We start from the raw sequence: 18,894 nt of genomic DNA on the forward strand, positions 1-18,894 counted from the left end.
GGAGCAGAGTGGAGGATGGGGGGGTCTAGGGGAGCAGAGTGGAGGATGGGGGGAGCAGAGTGGAGGATGGGGGGTCTAGGGGAGCAGAGTGGAGGATGGGGGGGTCTAGGGGAGCAGAGTGGAGGATGGGGGGAGCAGAGTGGAGGATGGGGGTCTAGGGGGGCAGAGTGGAGGATGGGGGGTCTAGGGGAGCAGAGTGGAGGATGGGGGGTCTAGGGGAGCAGAGTGGAGGATGGGGGGGTCTAGGGGAGCAGAGTGGAGGATGGGGGGGGGTCTAGGGGAGTAGAGTGGAGGATGGGGGGGTCTAGGGGAGCAGAGTGGAGGATGGGGGGAGCCTAGGGGGGCAGAGTGGAGGACGGGGGTGCCTAGGGGGGCAGAGTGGAGGATGGGGGGAGCAGAGTGGAGGATGGGGTGTCTAGGGGAGCAGAGTGGAGGATGGGGGGTCTAGGGGAGCAGAGTGGAGGATGGGGGGGTCTAGGGGGGCAGAGTGGAGGATGGGGGGGGTCTAGGGAGGCAGAGTGGAGGATGGGGTGTCTAGGGGGGCAGAGTGGAGGATGGGGGGGTCTAGGGAGGCAGAGTGGAGGATGGGGGGGTCTAGGGAGGCAGAGTGGAGGATGGGGGGGGTCTAGGGGAGCAGAGTGGAGGATGGGGGGTCTAGGGAGGCAGAGTGGAGGATGGGGGGGTCTAGGGGAGCAGAGTGGAGGATGGGGGGTCTAGGGAGGCAGAGTGGAGGATGGGGGGGTGTAGGGGAGCAGAGTGGAGGATGGCGGGGTCTAGGGGGGCAGAGTGGAGGATGGGGGGACGGGGGAGTCTTGAGGGGCAGAGTGGAGGATGGGAGGAGGATATATTCTAATACTAGCCCTCCTGTACCCCAACACTAACCCTCCAATATCTTAACACTAACCCTCCTGTACCCCAACACTAACCTTATGTACCCCAAAACTATCTTCCTAAAATCCTAACACTAACCCTCCTGTACCCCAACACTATCCCTCCAATATCCTAACACTAACCCTCCTGTACCCCAAAACTATCTCCCTAATATCCTAATACTAACCCTCCTGTACCCCAACACTAACCCTCCGGTACCCGAACACTATAGCTCCAATATCCTAACACTAACCCTCCAATATCCTAACACTAACCGTCCTGTACCCCAACACTAACCCTCCAATATCCTATCCTAAAACACAGTTAATAAATGACTGCATTCACTATACACGGTGTGTGAGATATCCATATGACGCGTATATTGGCATTGCTGATCGACGCATTTCACAAGTTAACTCACTTCCTCTGGATCTAGGAATTTTATACATGATGACAAAACATTTCTTTCTACAAATACAGTTACAAAGAAATAAATATACAATATATCCTCCTATGATACTTGTATGATACATGAGTAACACACACAGGAAAAATATATTATATAACAGAACAGAAAAAGTTTGTAACCCGTTGTGATGGAGAGAGGAACAGAAAAAGGGGGGGGGGGGGGTTGTGAATTAAATTGATAAATTGATGCTGATTACATGGAGACAGAAGAAGGGGCTTTGGTAACCCACAAAAACCCTTAAAGCTGAAGTTTAATCTGCAGTCATTTTGCCTTTCCCGATCCCTCCCCCCCCCCCCCTATCAAAAAAATTAAAGGTGAAGGGGTGAGAAGGAGGGGGGAGCTGCCCTGGGCGCAATGGATTACTGTATGGATGGGAGCACTTTCCTGCTACAAGGCTGACAGGAGTAGTGACAATGGCATCACTACTCCTGTCAGCCCAGCCCTGGGAGCAGCGAAGAAAGAGGGATGAAGCTGGGACATGGTGCTGGCTGTGTTCTCACTCCCCCTCCTCCATCCTGACAGTGCAGTGCTCCTGTATTAAAAAGTAGGCGGCACAGACACAGAGGAACTGCACTAGGAGGAAGGAGGAGTGGGAGAGAGAGCACAGCCTGCACCTCTGAGCAGGAGTGGAGAAGAGAGCCAGGAGTGGAGGAAACAGCTGGGAATGACGAGGGAAAAGAGGAGTGGAGGAGAGCTGGGAATGGAGGAGTGGGCTGGGAATGAAGGAGAGAGCCAGGAATGGAGAGGTTTTCTCGGCTGTCCCCTCCATTCCTGGCTCTCTCCTCCATTCTTGGCTCACTTCTCCATTCCCAGCTCTCCTCTTCTTTCCCGGCTCTCCCCTTCATTCCCGACTCTCTCCTCCATTCCCGGCTCTCTCCTCCATTCCCGGCTCTCCCCTTCATTCCTGGCTCTCTCCTTCATTCTTGGCTCACTTCTCCATTCCCAGCTCGCCTCTTCTTTCCTGGCACTCCCCTTCATTCCCAGCTCTCTCCGCCATTCCTGGCTCTCCTCTTCATCCCCGGCTCTCCTTTTCATTCTCGGCTCTCACCTCCATTCCCGGCTCTCTCCTCCATTCCCGGCTGTGGCTCTCCCCTTCATTCCTGACTCTCTCCTCCATTCTTGGCTCACTTCTCCATTCCCAGCTCTCCTCTTCTTTCCTGGCACTCCCCTTCATTCCCAGCTCTCTCCGCCATTCCTGGCTCTCCTCTTCATTCCCGGCTCTCCCTTTCATTCTCGGCTCTCACCTCCATTCCCGGCTCTCCCCTTCATTCCCGGCTCTCTCCTCCATTCCCGGATCTCCCCTTCATTCCTGGCTCTCTCCTCCATTCCCGGCTCTCCCCTTCATTCCCGGCTCTCTCCTCCATTCCCGGCTCTCCCCTTCATTCCTGGCTCTCTCCTCCATTCCCGTCTCTCCCCTTCATTCCCGGCACTCCCCTTCATTCCTCGCTCTCTCCTCCATTCCTGGCTCTCCTCTTCATTCCCGGCTCTCTCATTCTCGGCTCTCACCTCCATTCCCAGCTCTTTCCTCCACTTCTGGCTCTCTCATCCATTCCCTGCTCTCCTCTTCATTCCCAGCTCTCCCCTTCATTCCCGGCTCTCCCCTTCATTCCCGGCTCTTTCCTCCACTTCTGGCTCTCTCATCCATTCCCAGCTCTCCCCTTCATTCCCGTCTCTCCCTTTCATTCCTGGCTCTCTCCTCTATTCCTGGCTCTCCCCTTCATTCCAGACTTTCTTCTCCATTTCCGGCTCTCCCCTTCATTCCTGGCTCTCTCTTCCATTCCCGCCTCTCCACTTCATTACCGTCTCTCTCCCCTTTATTCCAGGCACTCTCCTCCATTCCCGGCTCTCTCATCTATTCCGGGCTCTCTTCTCTATTCCCAGCTCTCTCATCTATTCCAGGCTCTCTCATCTATTCCAGGCTCTCTTCTCTATTCCCGGCTCTCTTCTCTTTTCCCGGCTCTCTCATCTATTCCAGGCTCTCTTCTCTATTCCCAGCTTTCCCCTTCATTCCTGGCTCTCTCTTCCATTCCTGACTCTCTACTCCATTCCTGGCTTTTTTTATTATTTTTTTTTGTGTCTATTTAAAGTTTAAACTGTTTTTTTTTTTTAATTAATGTATTTTTTACACAACTTTATTGCTATCACCTAGGGGACCAATAGCTGCTATGTGATAGTATATAGATAACAGGTTCTCACCTACCTGCGCAGTCATGTTGGAACAGGGAGGGGCCATCCCCAAACTCCTCCCACAAAGTTGGGAGCATGAAATGGTCCAAAATGTCTTGGTATGCTGACGCCTTAAGAGTTCCCTTCACTGGAACTAAGGGGCCAAGCCCAACCCCTGAAGAACACCCCCACACCATAATCCCCTCCCCCACACCATAATCTCCTCCCCCACACCATAATCCCCCCTCCCCCACACCATAAACCCCCCCCCCCACACCATAATCCCCCCTCCACCAAATGATTTGGACCAGTGCACAAAGCAAGGTCCATAAAGACATGGATGAGCGAGTTTGGGGTGGAGGAACTTGACTGGCCTGCACAGAGTCCTGACCTCAACCCCATAGAAAACCTTTGGGATGAATCAGAGCGGAGACTGAGAGCCAGGCTTTCTCGTCCAACATCAGTGCCTGAGCTCACAAATGCACTTCTGGAAGAATGGTGAAACATTCCCATAGATACTCCTAAACCTTGTGGACGGCCTTTCCAGAAGAGTTGAAGCTGTTATAGCTGCAAAGTGTGGTCCAACTCAATATTGAACCCTATGGGCTAAGACTGGGATGTCATTAAAGTTCATGTGTGTGTAAAGGCCGGCGTCCCAATACTTTTGGTAATATAGAGTATATAGGGAGGCGTCCCAATACTTTTGGTAATATAGTGTATATAGAGAGGCGTCCCAATACTTTTGGTAATATAGTGTATATAGAGAGGCGTCCCAATACTTTTGGTAATATAGAGTATATAGAGAGGCGTCCCAATACTTTTGGTAATATAGTGTATATAGAGAGGGGTCCCAATACTTTTGGAAATATAGTGTATATAGAGAGGCGTCCCAATACTTTTGGTAATATAGTGTATATAGAGAGGCGTCCCAATACTTTTGGTAATATAGTGTATATCCATGTTGTTAAAGTGGTTGTAAACCGCTGGCCTTTTTTTTGTGAACCTGCAAGGTAAAGCCATAATGTGCTAGTGTGCATCACATACTAGCACATTATTTTAAACTTATCTTAAAACAAAGCCCTCCTGTGCAAAGAAGTCAGCGCTGCAGGGGCTTCCATCTTCACCCGTCCTGCTTCCAGGTTCGAGGCTCCGGCCAGTCACAGAGCCGGAGTCCGTCACTTCTGCGTCACCCTATTGGCTCCTGCTGCTGTCAATCAAAAGCTGTTGAGACGGGAGCGGTGGCCGATTCCCGCTGTCTGTGTCAATAAACGCAGCAGCGGGACTCAGGAGTGAGCCCACACAGGTGCCCCCATTGAAAGCGGCTTTCTGTGGTGGCACCTTATGAAGAGGAGGGGCCTGGAGTGTTGGTGGGGGACCCCATAAAAGGAGGATCGGGGCTGCTCTGTACAAAGAGCAGGTTAGTATAACAAGTTTGTTATTTAAACAAAAAATAATTATATTATATCATATATTATGTTTATGTGACCTAAAATGAACTTTAGAGTATTTTTTATTGAACATTTGTACTGATAAACCATAGCCCTAATATCATGTGACATGCAAATTGGAATTACCACTATTTTATTCTCCAGGGTCTCTGCTTTCAAGAAGTATCTAATAATTTGGGGTTTTACATAATCTTCAGGAATAAAGTGATTTTTTTTTTTTTTTTTTTTTTAATATGTGTAAAAAAAATATACAGCAAAAATGGCTCTGGCAGTGTAATAGCTGTAAAATCATTAATTTAACAGGAAGGATAATATGAGCTTGGAGAAAATGTAATAATATTCGATATGCAGAATAATAATAACAATATGAACAGTTCATGTAAAAATCTCTGTAATATATAATAATAAGATTAGTTTTAATAATAATATTAATGGTGTATATAAGCGTAATTATAATAATGATGATAATAATAATAATGGTGTATATAAGAGTAATAATAATAGTAATGATGATTATAATAATAATAGTAATAGTGTATAGTAATAATATTAATAATAGTGGATATAGTAGTAACAATAATAATATTAATGGTGGATATAGTTATAATAATAATATCGGTGTATATAGTAGTAATAATAATAGTGTATGTAATAATATTAATAATAATAATAATGGTGTTTATAGTAATAATAACAATAATAATAATAATAATAATAATAATAATGGTGAATATAGTAGTAGTTATAATAATAGTGTATATAATAATAATAACAATAATAATAATGGAGAATATAGTAATAAAAAAAAATAATAATGGAATATATAGCAGTAATAATAATATTGGTGAATATAGTAGTAATAATAAATAATGGTTTATATAGTACTAATAATAATAATGGTGAATATAGTAATAATAATGATAACAATAATAATAGTGATGATAACAACAATAATAAATGGTTAATATAGTAGTAATAATTATAATAATGATAATAAAAATAGTGTATATAGTATTAATAATAATAATAATAATGGTGAATATAGTAGTAATAATAAATAATATTAATAATAATAATGGTGTATATAGTACTAATAATAATATTGGTGCAGATAGTAGTAATAATAATAATATTAATGGTGGATATAGTAGCAATAATAATAGTGTATGTAATAATATTAATAATAATAATAATAATAATAATAATGGTGTTTATAGTAATACCAATAATTAATAATAATATTGGTGAATAAAGTTGTAATAATAATAGTGTATATAATAACAATAATAATAGAGAATATAGTAATAGTAATAAAAAAAAATAATAATGGAATATATAGTACTAATAATAATATTGGTGAATATAGTAGTAATAATAATAATACTAATAATAATGGTGATAATAATTATAATACTGGTGAAAATAGTAGTAGTAATAATATAAATAGTGTATATAGTAATAATAATGGTTTATATAGTAGCAATATTAATAATAATAATAATGATGACAATAGTAATAATAATAATAATAATAATAATGGTGAATATAGTAATAGTAATAATAATAATATCGGATAGAGTAATATCATTGACAATAATAACAGTAATGACGTCACACAGATGAAGGGATGTGATTGGGTGACAGGTGTCTGGATTGTTTCACCTGTTACGATGGGTCACGTGCTCCTCGGTCAGCTGACTCCTCCCCGGGGTCACATGACCAGGGAAGATGGCGGCGCACTGTGCCGCTGTGCTGGTCTCCTTCTTGTCTCTGGTCGGTCCGGGGCCGGTTGGGGCGGATTGCGGCTGCGGATCGGCCAGCAGGGAGGGCGGGGCTCCCGGGGATCACACCCACCAACCAGCGGCTGCCTTCAAATACTCCCGGGAGGCCAATGAGCGGAGGGGCGGGGTGAGCGCAACTGGGGGTGGAGTGTGAGGAGACAGGGGGCGGGGTCTTGGGACCCAGAGGAGCCAACATTGCAGGACAGTCCCTGGAGGGAGGAGTTTAGTGGGGGGAGTGAATGGGGGACCCCAGCATGTGGGGGGGTGAGGAGCACAGCTAGGGGTGCCCCTTTATACCCGGACACATAATATTATTACACAGATTTGAGGCGGATATAATGCACAGAGTGAGGGTAATGACCACCTTATCACCCCAGAACCGGGTAATTATTGTGTCCTGGATTACAGGGAGGAGGTGGTAACCCTAGACAGAGGAGGACAGTCCATTGTAGTGGAGGAGCTGACCAATGAGAGAGGCAGGGGGGGGGGAATGTTGCAGGAGGGACTGTTGCTGGAGGCAGGGGAGGGACTGTTACTGGAGGCAGGGGAGGGACTGTTGGGGGGTAGAGGACTGTTACTGGAGGCGGAGGAGGGACTGTTGGGGGGTAGAGGACTGTTGCTGGAGGCAGGGGAGGGACTGTTGCTGGAGGTGGAGGATGGACTGTTACTGGAGGCGGAGGAGGGACTGTTACTGGAGGCAGGGGAGGGACTGTTGGGGGGTAGAGGACTGTTACTGGAGGCGGAGGAGGGACTGTTGGGGGGTAGAGGACTGTTGCTGGAGGCAGGGGAGGGACTGTTGCTGGAGGCAGAGGAGGGACTGTTACTGGAGGCAGGGGAGGGACTGTTGGGGGGTAGAGGACTGTTACTGGAGGCGGAGGAGGGACTGTTGGGGGGTAGAGGACTGTTACTGGAGGCGGAGGAGGGACTGTTACTGGAGGAGGGACTGTTGGGGGGTAGAGGACTGTTGCTGGAGGCAGGGGAGGGACTGTTGCTGGAGGCAGGGGAGGGACTGTTGCTGGAGGCAGGGGAGGGACTGTTGCTGGAGGCGGAGGAGGGACTGTTGGGGGGTAGAGGACTGTTACTGGAGGCGGAGGAGGGACTGTTACTGGAGGCGGAGGAGGGACAGTTGGGGGGTAGAGGACTGTTGCTGGAGGCAGGGGAGGGACTGTTGCTGGAGGAGGGACTGTTGCTGGAGGCAGGGGAGGGACTGTTGCTGGAGGCAGGGGAGGGACTGTTGCTGGAGGTGGAGGAGGAGGCGGAGGAGGGACAGTTGGGGGGTAGAGGACTGTTGCTGGAGGCAGGGGAGGGACTGTTGCTGGAGGCAGCGGAGGGACTGTTGCTGGAGGTGGAGGAGGGACTGTTGCTGGAGGCGGAGGAGGGACTGTTGGGGGGTAGAGGACTGTTACTGGAGGCGGAGGAGGGACTGTTGCTGGAGGCAGAGGAGGGACTGTTACTGGAGGCAGGGGAGGGACTGTTGGGGGGTAGAGGACTGTTACTGGAGGCGGAGGAGGGACTGTTGGGGGGTAGAGGACTGTTACTGGAGGCGGAGGAGGGACTGTTACTGGAGGAGGGACTGTTGGGGGGTAGAGGACTGTTGCTGGAGGCAGGGGAGGGACTGTTGCTGGAGGCAGGGGAGGGACTGTTGCTGGAGGCAGGGGAGGGACTGTTGCTGGAGGCAGGGGAGGGACTGTTGCTGGAGGCGGAGGAGGGACTGTTGGGGGGTAGAGGACTGTTACTGGAGGCGGAGGAGGGACTGTTACTGGAGGCGGAGGAGGGACAGTTGGGGGGTAGAGGACTGTTGCTGGAGGCAGGGGAGGGACTGTTGCTGGAGGCGGAGGAGGGACTGTTGCTGGAGGCAGGGGAGGGACTGTTGCTGGAGGCAGGGGAGGGACTGTTGCTGGAGGTGGAGGAGGAGGCGGAGGAGGGACAGTTGGGGGGGTAGAGGACTGTTGCTGGAGGCAGGGGAGGGACTGTTGCTGGAGGCAGGGGAGGGACTGTTGCTGGAGGTGGAGGAGGGACTGTTACTGGAGGAGGGACTGTTGGGGGGTAGAGGACTGTTACTGGAGGCGGAGGAGGGACTGTTACTGGAGGCAGAGGAGGGACTGTTGGGGGGTAGAGGACTGTTGCTGGAGGCAGGGGAGGGACTGTTGCTGGAGGCGGAGGAGGGACTGTTGCTGGAGGCAGGGGAGGGACTGTTGCTGGAGGCAGGGGAGGGACTGTTGCTGGAGGCGGAGGAGGGACTGTTACTGGAGGCGGAGGAGGGACTGTTGGGGGGTAGAGGACTGTTGCTGGAGGCGGAGGAGGGACTGTTACTGGAGGCGGAGGAGGGACAGTTGGGGGGTAGAGGACTGTTGCTGGAGGCAGGGGAGGGACTGTTGCTGGAGGCGGAGGAGGGACTGTTGCTGGAGGCAGGGGAGGGACTGTTGCTGGAGGCAGGGGAGGGACTGTTGCTGGAGGTGGAGGAGGAGGCGGAGGAGGGACAGTTGGGGGGGTAGAGGACTGTTGCTGGAGGCAGGGGAGGGACTGTTGCTGGAGGCAGGGGAGGGACTGTTGCTGGAGGTGGAGGAGGGACTGTTACTGGAGGCGGAGGAGGGACTGTTGGGGGGTAGAGGACTGTTACTGGAGGCGGAGGAGGGACTGTTACTGGAGGCAGAGGAGGGACTGTTGGGGGGTAGAGGACTGTTGCTGGAGGCAGGGGAGGGACTGTTGCTGGAGGCAGGGGAGGGACTGTTGCTGGAGGCAGGGGAGGGACTGTTGCTGGAGGCAGGGGAGGGACTGTTGCTGGAGGCGGAGGAGGGACTGTTACTGGAGGCGGAGGAGGGACTGTTGGGGGGTAGAGGACTGTTGCTGGAGGCGGAGGAGGGACTGTTACTGGAGGCGGAGGAGGGACAGTTGGGGGGTAGAGGACTGTTGCTGGAGGCAGGGGAGGGACTGTTGCTGGAGGCGGAGGAGGGACTGTTGCTGGAGGCAGGGGAGGGACTGTTGCTGGAGGCAGGGGAGGGACTGTTGCTGGAGGTGGAGGAGGAGGCGGAGGAGGGACAGTTGGGGGGGTAGAGGACTGTTGCTGGAGGCAGGGGAGGGACTGTTGCTGGAGGCAGGGGAGGGACTGTTGCTGGAGGTGGAGGAGGGACTGTTACTGGAGGCGGAGGAGGGACTGTTGGGGGGTAGAGGACTGTTACTGGAGGCGGAGGAGGGACTGTTACTGGAGGCAGAGGAGGGACTGTTGGGGGGTAGAGGACTGTTGCTGGAGGCAGGGGAGGGACTGTTGCTGGAGGCAGGGGAGGGACTGTTGCTGGAGGCGGAGGAGGGACTGTTACTGGAGGCGGAGGAGGGACTGTTGGGGGGTAGAGGACTGTTGCTGGAGGCGGAGGAGGGACTGTTACTGGAGGCGGAGGAGGGACAGTTGGCGGGTAGAGGACTGTTGCTGGAGGCAGGGGAGGGACTGTTGCTGGAGGCGGAGGAGGGACTGTTGCTGGAGGCAGGGGAGGGACTGTTGCTGGAGGCAGGGGAGGGACTGTTGCTGGAGGTGGAGGAGGAGGCGGAGGAGGGACAGTTGGGGGGGTAGAGGACTGTTGCTGGAGGCAGGGGAGGGACTGTTGCTGGAGGCAGGGGAGGGACTGTTGCTGGAGGTGGAGGATGGACTGTTACTGGAGGCGGAGGAGGGACTGTTACTGGAGGCAGAGGAGGGACTGTTGGGGGGTAGAGGACTGTTGCTGGAGGCGGAGGAGGGACTGTTACTGGAGGCGGAGGAGGGACAGTTGGGGGGTAGAGGACTGTTGCTGGAGGCAGGGGAGGGACTGTTGCTGGAGGCAGGGGAGGGACTGTTGCTGGAGGCGGAGGAGGGACTGTTACTGGAGGCGGAGGAGGGACTGTTGGGGGGTAGAGGACTGTTGCTGGAGGCAGGGGAGGGACTGTTGCTGGAGGCGGAGGAGGGACTGTTACTGGAGGCGGAGGAGGGACTGTTGGGGGGTAGAGGACTGTTGCTGGAGGCGGAGGAGGGACAGTTGGGGGGTAGAGGACTGTTGCTGGAGGCAGGGGAGGGACTGTTGCTGGAGGCGGAGGAGGGACTGTTGCTGGAGGCAGGGGAGGGACTGTTGCTGGAGGCAGGGGAGGGACTGTTGCTGGAGGTGGAGGAGGAGGCGGAGGAGGGACAGTTGGGGGGGTAGAGGACTGTTGCTGGAGGCAGGGGAGGGACTGTTGCTGGAGGCAGGGGAGGGACTGTTGCTGGAGGCAGGGGAGGGACTGTTGCTGGAGGCAGGGGAGGGACTGTTGCTGGAGGCAGGGGAGGGACTGTTACTGGAGGCGGAGGAGGGACTGTTGGGGGGTAGAGGACTGTTACTGGAGGCGGAGGAGGGACTGTTACTGGAGGCGGAGGAGGGACTGTTGGGGGGTAGAGGACTGTTACTGGAGGCGGAGGAGGGACTGTTACTGGAGGCAGAGGAGGGACTGTTGGGGGGTAGAGGACTGTTGCTGGAGGCAGGGGAGGGACTGTTGCTGGAGGCGGAGGAGGGACTGTTGCTGGAGGCAGGGGAGGGACTGTTGCTGGAGGCAGGGGAGGGACTGTTGCTGGAGGCGGAGGAGGGACTGTTGGGGGGTAGAGGACTGTTGCTGGAGGCGGAGGAGGGACTGTTACTGGAGGCGGAGGAGGGACAGTTGGGGGGTAGAGGACTGTTGCTGGAGGCAGGGGAGGGACTGTTGCTGGAGGCGGAGGAGGGACTGTTGCTGGAGGCAGGGGAGGGACTGTTGCTGGAGGCAGGGGAGGGACTGTTGCTGGAGGTGGAGGAGGAGGCGGAGGAGGGACAGTTGGGGGGGTAGAGGACTGTTGCTGGAGGCAGGGGAGGGACTGTTGCTGGAGGCAGGGGAGGGACTGTTGCTGGAGGTGGAGGAGGGACTGTTACTGGAGGCGGAGGAGGGACTGTTGGGGGGTAGAGGACTGTTACTGGAGGCGGAGGAGGGACTGTTACTGGAGGCAGAGGAGGGACTGTTGGGGGGTAGAGGACTGTTGCTGGAGGCAGGGGAGGGACTGTTGCTGGAGGCAGGGGAGGGACTGTTGCTGGAGGCAGGGGAGGGACTGTTGCTGGAGGCAGGGGAGGGACTGTTGCTGGAGGAGGGACTGTTACTGGAGGCGGAGGAGGGACTGTTGGGGGGTAGAGGACTGTTGCTGGAGGCGGAGGAGGGACTGTTACTGGAGGCGGAGGAGGGACAGTTGGGGGGTAGAGGACTGTTGCTGGAGGCAGGGGAGGGACTGTTGCTGGAGGCAGGGGAGGGACTGCTGCTGGAGGCAGGGGAGGGACTGTTGCTGGAGGTGGAGGAGGAGGCGGAGGAGGGACAGTTGGGGGGGTAGAGGACTGTTGCTGGAGGCAGGGGAGGGACTGTTGCTGGAGGCAGGGGAGGGACTGTTGCTGGAGGTGGAGGAGGGACTGTTACTGGAGGCGGAGGAGGGACTGTTGGGGGGTAGAGGACTGTTACTGGAGGCGGAGGAGGGACTGTTACTGGAGGCAGAGGAGGGACTGTTGGGGGGTAGAGGACTGTTGCTGGAGGCAGGGGAGGGACTGTTGCTGGAGGCAGGGGAGGGACTGTTGCTGGAGGCAGGGGAGGGACTGTTGCTGGAGGCGGAGGAGGGACTGTTACTGGAGGCGGAGGAGGGACTGTTGGGGGGTAGAGGACTGTTGCTGGAGGCAGGGGAGGGACTGTTGCTGGAGGCGGAGGAGGGACTGTTGCTGGAGGCAGGGGAGGGACTGTTGCTGGAGGCAGGGGAGGGACTGTTGCTGGAGGTGGAGGAGGAGGCGGAGGAGGGACAGTTGGGGGGGTAGAGGACTGTTGCTGGAGGCAGGGGAGGGACTGTTGCTGGAGGCAGGGGAGGGACTGTTGCTGGAGGTGGAGGAGGGACTGTTACTGGAGGAGGGACTGTTGGGGGGTAGAGGACTGTTACTGGAGGCGGAGGAGGGACTGTTACTGGAGGCAGAGGAGGGACTGTTGGGGGGTAGAGGACTGTTGCTGGAGGCAGGGGAGGGACTGTTGCTGGAGGCGGAGGAGGGACTGTTGCTGGAGGCAGGGGAGGGACTGTTGCTGGAGGTGGAGGAGGGACTGTTACTGGAGGCAGAGGAGGGACTGTTGGGGGGTAGAGGACTGTTGCTGGAGGCGGAGGAGGGACTGTTACTGGAGGCGGAGGAGGGACAGTTGGGAGGTAGAGGACTGTTGCTGGAGGCAGGGGAGGGACTGTTGCTGGAGGCAGGGGAGGGACTGTTGCTGGAGGCGGAGGAGGGACTGTTACTGGAGGCGGAGGAGGGACTGTTGGGGGGTAGAGGACTGTTGCTGGAGGCAGGGGAGGGACTGTTGCTGGAGGCGGAGGAGGGACTGTTACTGGAGGCGGAGGAGGGACTGTAGGGGGGTAGAGGACTGTTGCTGGAGGCGGAGGAGGGACTGTTACTGGAGGCGGAGGAGGGACAGTTGGGGGGTAGAGGACTGTTGCTGGAGGCAGGGGAGGGACTGTTGCTGGAGGCGGAGGAGGGACTGTTGCTGGAGGCAGGGGAGGGACTGTTGCTGGAGGCAGGGGAGGGACTGTTGCGGGAGGCGGAGGAGGGACTGTTGCGGGAGGTGGAGGAGGGACTGTTGCTGGAGGAGGGACTGTTGCTGGAGTCAGGGGAGGGACTGTTGTGGGACATGAGGGAGATTTGTCTCCTCCTGCAGAATACATTACAATCTCTCTCCTCCTAGATGGTCCTGCTCCCCTCGGGGGTGTTCACTATGGGGACGGATGACCCCGGGATCCCTCAGGATGGGGAGAGTCCGGCTCGGCGAGTTCACATCGATTCCTTTTATATGGACTTGTATGAGGTCAGCAATGCGGAATTCTCCCGCTTTGTGGAGGCCAGCGGTCATGTGACCGAGGTGAGTGACGACCGTCATGTGATCTTCCGGGTGTCACCTGCAGTTTTTTGGTTTCTGTAGACCCGGGATATTCAAACTGCGGCCCTCCCATCATGCCTCTGCCTCTGGGTGTCATGCTTGTGGCTGTCAGAGGCTTGCTATGCCTCATGGGAGTTGTAGTTCTGCAATATCTGAAGTGCCTCAGTTTGCATATCTCTGCTGTAGACTGTTGATGGTGTCGGTGACCCCGCATGACCCCATTACCTATGGAGGTGTCACCGATTAAATGACAAACATTCGGTGCTGGCCGTCCTTTTATCAGTCAGTGCACCTCTCTGAAACTAGAATACCCCGATGGTAAACCTGAGCTCTGCCTCTCAGCATCCTCCTGTCTAATGTGTGCCTCCATCGCCAGTGCTAGCAATATTACTGGACACGGAGATGGAGGGTGGGCGGGGCTTTTTGGCAATATTTGGAATGTGTTTCAGAGGGGCACACAGAGGGCGGGGCTCCGGGTAATGGAGGTAATAGAAGGCACGCAGCACATTTCTAATAAACATATTCAATATTAAGGGCCTGATTGGCTCTTCACACACAGGTGACCCCTATCATCTCATTTCCAGGCAGAGACCTTCGGGGACTCCTTTGTATTTGAAGGGCTGCTGAGTGAAGAAGTGAAGAGCGGGATTGATCAGGCGGTAAGTGAGATCCGGTTTGTGCTGGTTGGAAATGATGGAGCCACCTTGTGATACAAGTCAGGGGCCCCAGGAGGGCGCTCCGCCCTCTCCAGTTCTTATTACCAATGGAGCAGAGAAAGTTACATTGTCACCAATAAGAACCAATCAGAACTCCCCATAGAAGGAAATGTGAAGTTTGTTTTCCATTTGCAGCTCCTCCCACTTCTCTCTTTTTTTTTTTTGCGGTTTTTATGAATTTCTCTCCTTCATTCTTTTCTCTTCTCCTTCAATTGGTCCTTCTGTCTGTCTCCATCTCTCACCATTGGTTGGTCCATGCGTCTTTCTTCTTCAATCTATCCTTCTGTCCTTCTCCACATATCCATCCCTCTCTCTCCTTCCATACGTTCGTCCGTTCATTCCTCTCACTTTGCTGGTCTGTCTTTCTCTCCATGTGTTCATCTATTGGTCCTTATCTCTTCTTCTGTCCATCAATTACATTGGTCGGTCTATCTGTCTGTATTTCTCCTTTGGTCCTCCTATCTCCCTACATTAGTCCGTATTTCTCCTTTGGTCCTTCTATGTCCCTACATTAGTCTGTCTGTCTCTGTCCTTTGGTCCTCCTATCTCCCTACATTAGTCTGTCTGTCTTTCTCCTTTGGTCCTCCTATCTCCCTACATTAGTCTGTCTGTCTTTCTCCTTTGGTCCTCCTATTTCCCTTCATTAGTCCGTATTTCTCCTTTGGTCCTCCTATCTCCCTACATTAGTCTCTGTCTCTCTCCTTCCATACGTTTGTCCGTTTGTCCCTCTCACTTTGCTGGTCTGTCTGTCTCTCCATATGTTCATCCATTGGTCCTTATCTCTTCTTCTGTCCATCAATCTCATTACATTGGTCTATCTCCTTCTGTCTATCTGTCTGTCTTTCTCCTTTGGTCCTCCTATCTCCCTACATTAGTCTCTGTCTCTCTCCTTTGGTCCGTCTATCTCTGTCCTCTTTTTTTGCCTGTTTCCCTACAAAGGTCTGTCCGTCTGTCCCTCTCTCTCTACCCACGTTCACATTGGTCTGATTTGAAATGTGATCTGACGTGTCAAATCGGAAGAAATTGAAGGCAATGGCACTGTCCGAGTCGGTGCAACGCCAACTTTGCGGCACCGTTTTACAAAAGTAGTTTCTGTACTACTTTGGGCGAATTTGGGGTCGGGTTCATAGACATCTGTGCAGGAACCCACACAGATGTCTGAAGTCGGACTGAAATGCCAGCTTGAAATCGTGCGAGTTTCAAAAACGACGCCAGTGTGAACCTGGGCTCAGTCCGTGTCCGTCTGTCTGTCCGTCTGTCTGTCCGTCCTTCTGTCTGTCCGTCCGACACCTTCTGTCTGTCTCCCTGCAAAGGTGAGTTAACCTCTTCAGCCACTGAAGATTTACCCCCCTTCATGACCAGGCCATTTTTTGCGATATGGCACTGCGTTACTTTAACTGACAATTGTGCGGTCGTGCGACACTGTACCTCAATAAAATCGATGTCCTTTTTTCCCACAAATAGAACTTTCTTTTGGCGGTATTTGATCTCCTGTGCGATTTTTAGTTGTTGCGCTATAAACAAAAAAGAGCGACATTTTTTAATTAAAAAAACAATATTTTTTACTTTCTGCTATAAATGTAACAAATTAAATTTCTTCACGAATGTATTCCAATGTGTATTCTGATGAATATTTTTGGTAAAAAAAAATCCCAGTAATTGTATATTGATATATACTGTCACTGTACTACTGACACCGGCAGGGAAGGGGTTAACATCAGGGGTGATCAAAGGGTTAAATGTGTTCCTAGGGAGTGATTACTGACTGTGTGGGGGAGGTGCTTTGACTGGGGGAAGACAGAGATCCGTGTTCCTGCTTAGCAGATACACAAAATCTCCATCTTCCTCTCTCACAGACCGCAGTTCTGCCTCTCCTAAGAACGATCGCAGGGTGCCAGCGAACATCGGGTCCACCAGACCCGCTGATTGGCTCCCACTGTGTCCAGTCACAGCGGGTCACGAGCAATGCACGCTCGCCCAAGGCTCCGTGCACGAAATCACGGACAGGTACGTGATTTTGCGCAGGAGGGACGTCCTACTGCCGTCTATCTGTGTGGGGCGGTCAAGAAGGGGTTAAAGTGGGTGGGATTTAAGATCCTGTATGGTTATGGGGAGTCTCTTTAAGTCCCTGGTGCCAAACCTGTGGCCCTGGGGCTGCATCTGTCCCTTCAGCACTTTTTGTATGGTCCTTGGGGCCACAACAGACACAAATCTGTGTTTCCCTATTGTCCTGTTTCAGCATTGATTTTTAGCAGTCTCATGTAATATGTCTGCAGTCTCTGACTGTCTCCTGAAGCCTGTCCCCAAATGCCAACAACTCATATAGCAAGTTCACAGCCTCTGATGTCTCTTGTACGACCTCTTGTACTATGTCTGCAGTCTCTGACCGTCTCCTGTACCATGTCTGCAGTCTCTGACCGTCTCCTGTACCATGTCTGCAGTCTCTGACCATCTCCCGTACTATGTCTGCAGTCTCTGACCGTCTCCTGTACCATGTCTGCCGTCTCTGACCGTCTCCTGTACTATGTCTGCAGTCTCTGACCATCTCCCGTACTATGTCTGCAGTCTCTGACCATCTCCCGTACTATGTCTGCAGTCTCTGACCGTCTCCTGTACCATGTCTGCAGTCTCTGACCGTCTCCTGTGCTATGTCTGCAGTCTCTGACCGTCTCCTGTACCATGTCTGCAGTCTCTGACCGTCTCCTGCACTATATCTGCAGTCTCTGACCATCTCCTGTACTATGTCTGCAGTCTCTGACCATCTCCCGTACTATGTCTGCAGTCTCCGACCATCTCCTGTACTATGTCTGCAGTCTCTGACTGTCTCCTGTACTATGTCTGCAGTCTCTGACCATCTCCTGTACTATGTCTGCAGTCTCTGACCATCTCCTGTACTATGTCTGCAGTCTCTGACTGTCTCCTGTACTATGTCTGCAGTCTCTGACCATCTCCTGTACTATGTCTGCAGTCTCTGACCATCTCCTGTACTATGTCTGCAGTCTCCGACCATCTCCTGTACTATGTCTGCAGTCTCCGACCATCTCCTGTACTATGTCTGCAGTCTCTGACTGTCTCCTGTACTATGTCTGCAGTCTCTGACCTTCTCCTGTACTATGTCTGCAGTCTCTGACCGTCTCCTGTACTATGTCTGCAGTCTCTGACCACCCCCTGTACTATGTCGGCAGTCTCTGACCACCCCCTGTACTATGTCTGCAGTCTCTGACCATCTCCTGTACTATGTCGGCAGTCTCTGACCACCCCCTGTACTATGTCTGCAGTCTCTGACCATCTCCTGTACTATGTCTGCAGTCTCTGACCGTCTCCTGTATCATGTCTGCAGTCTCTGACCGTCTCCTGTACTATGTCTGCAGTCTCTGACCACCCCCTGTACTATGTCGGCAGTCTCTGACCACCCCCTGTACCATGTCTGCAGTCTCTGACCGTCTCCTGTACTATGTCTGCAGTCTCTGACCGTCTCCTGTACTATGTCTGCAGTCTCTGACCGTCTCCTGTATCATGTCTGCAGTCTCTGACCGTCTCCTGTACTATGTCTGCAGTCTCTGACCACCCCCTGTACTATGTCGGCAGTCTCTGACCACCCCCTGTACCATGTCTGCAGTCTCTGACCATCTCCTGTACTATGTCTGCAGTCTCTGACTGTCTCCTGTACTATGTCGGCAGTCTCTGACCATCTCCTGTACTATGTCTGCAGTCTCTGACCGTCTCCTGTACCATGTCTGCAGTCTCTGACCGTCTCCTGTAGTATGTCTGCAGTCTCTGACCATCTCCTGTACTATGTCTGCAGTCTCTGACAATCTCCTGTACTATGTCTGCAGTCTCTGACCATCTCTGGGCCCTTTAGTGATGTTGTGGCCCCGGAAGGATCCACGAGTCCCGGAGCTTCCTCTTTATTAGTTAGATTTAAATGTTTCACTGATTGTCTTCGAGTCCCATGACCCCCCCCTCCCCCCTCCCATGTACTGTGATGAGTAAGAGGTGTGAAGTGATTTCCATGTGTTGGGGAGTCTCTGACACTCAGATCTCCATCATTCCCTTCCCAGGAATCCGTCTCCAGGAACAGACACTGCGCAGCACCGCATTCCTTCCATCCCCGGCCATGGAGACAATATATATATATATATACTGTATATACGTTTCATCCTCCTCCTATGTAATCCGGGGGCTCCTCTGCAGACGGATGGAGAGAACTTCGCACCCCTTCCCTGACCGATCTATTTATAACCTCCTCCGTGATTGCTGCAAACAACTTTTTATAATGTTACTAAAAATAGGATTTCCACTTTTCTCTCAATCCCGGCTTCTAATAAAAACTCCTTTTCCTGCATCCATGGCAATAGTACTGTGTGTGCATAAGAGGTCATCATATCCCCGCCCCCTTATGTAATCCTTTGTGTCTCTGCCCCTCCCATTTCCCCCCCATACCCCTCCAATCTCCCTTTCTCTATTCTCCCCACTTCCCCTTTCCTCTCCTCCCTTTCTGTAAATAGGTAGACTGTGGCCTGATGTAGCTTAGT

General features: G+C 52.5%; 1 protein-coding gene across 1 annotated transcript in view; it reads left to right on the forward strand.

Annotated features, from left to right (window-relative positions):
• The first annotated feature begins 6,670 nt into the window (after positions 1–6,670).
• Positions 6,671–18,894, forward strand: part of SUMF1 (sulfatase modifying factor 1) — a 36,621-nt gene continuing 24,397 nt past the window's right edge. The window contains exons 1-3 of the mRNA XM_082266151.1: positions 6,671–6,861; positions 13,452–13,625; positions 14,228–14,302. Of these exons, the coding sequence (XP_082122277.1) occupies positions 6,682–6,861; positions 13,452–13,625; positions 14,228–14,302 (429 nt within the window). The 5' untranslated portion in view covers positions 6,671–6,681. The remainder of the gene's footprint in view (positions 6,862–13,451; positions 13,626–14,227; positions 14,303–18,894) is intronic.

This window comes from Pelophylax lessonae (genome assembly GCF_965119305.1).
Source record: "Pelophylax lessonae genome assembly, chromosome: 8".
NCBI lineage: Eukaryota > Metazoa > Chordata > Amphibia > Anura > Ranidae > Pelophylax > Pelophylax lessonae.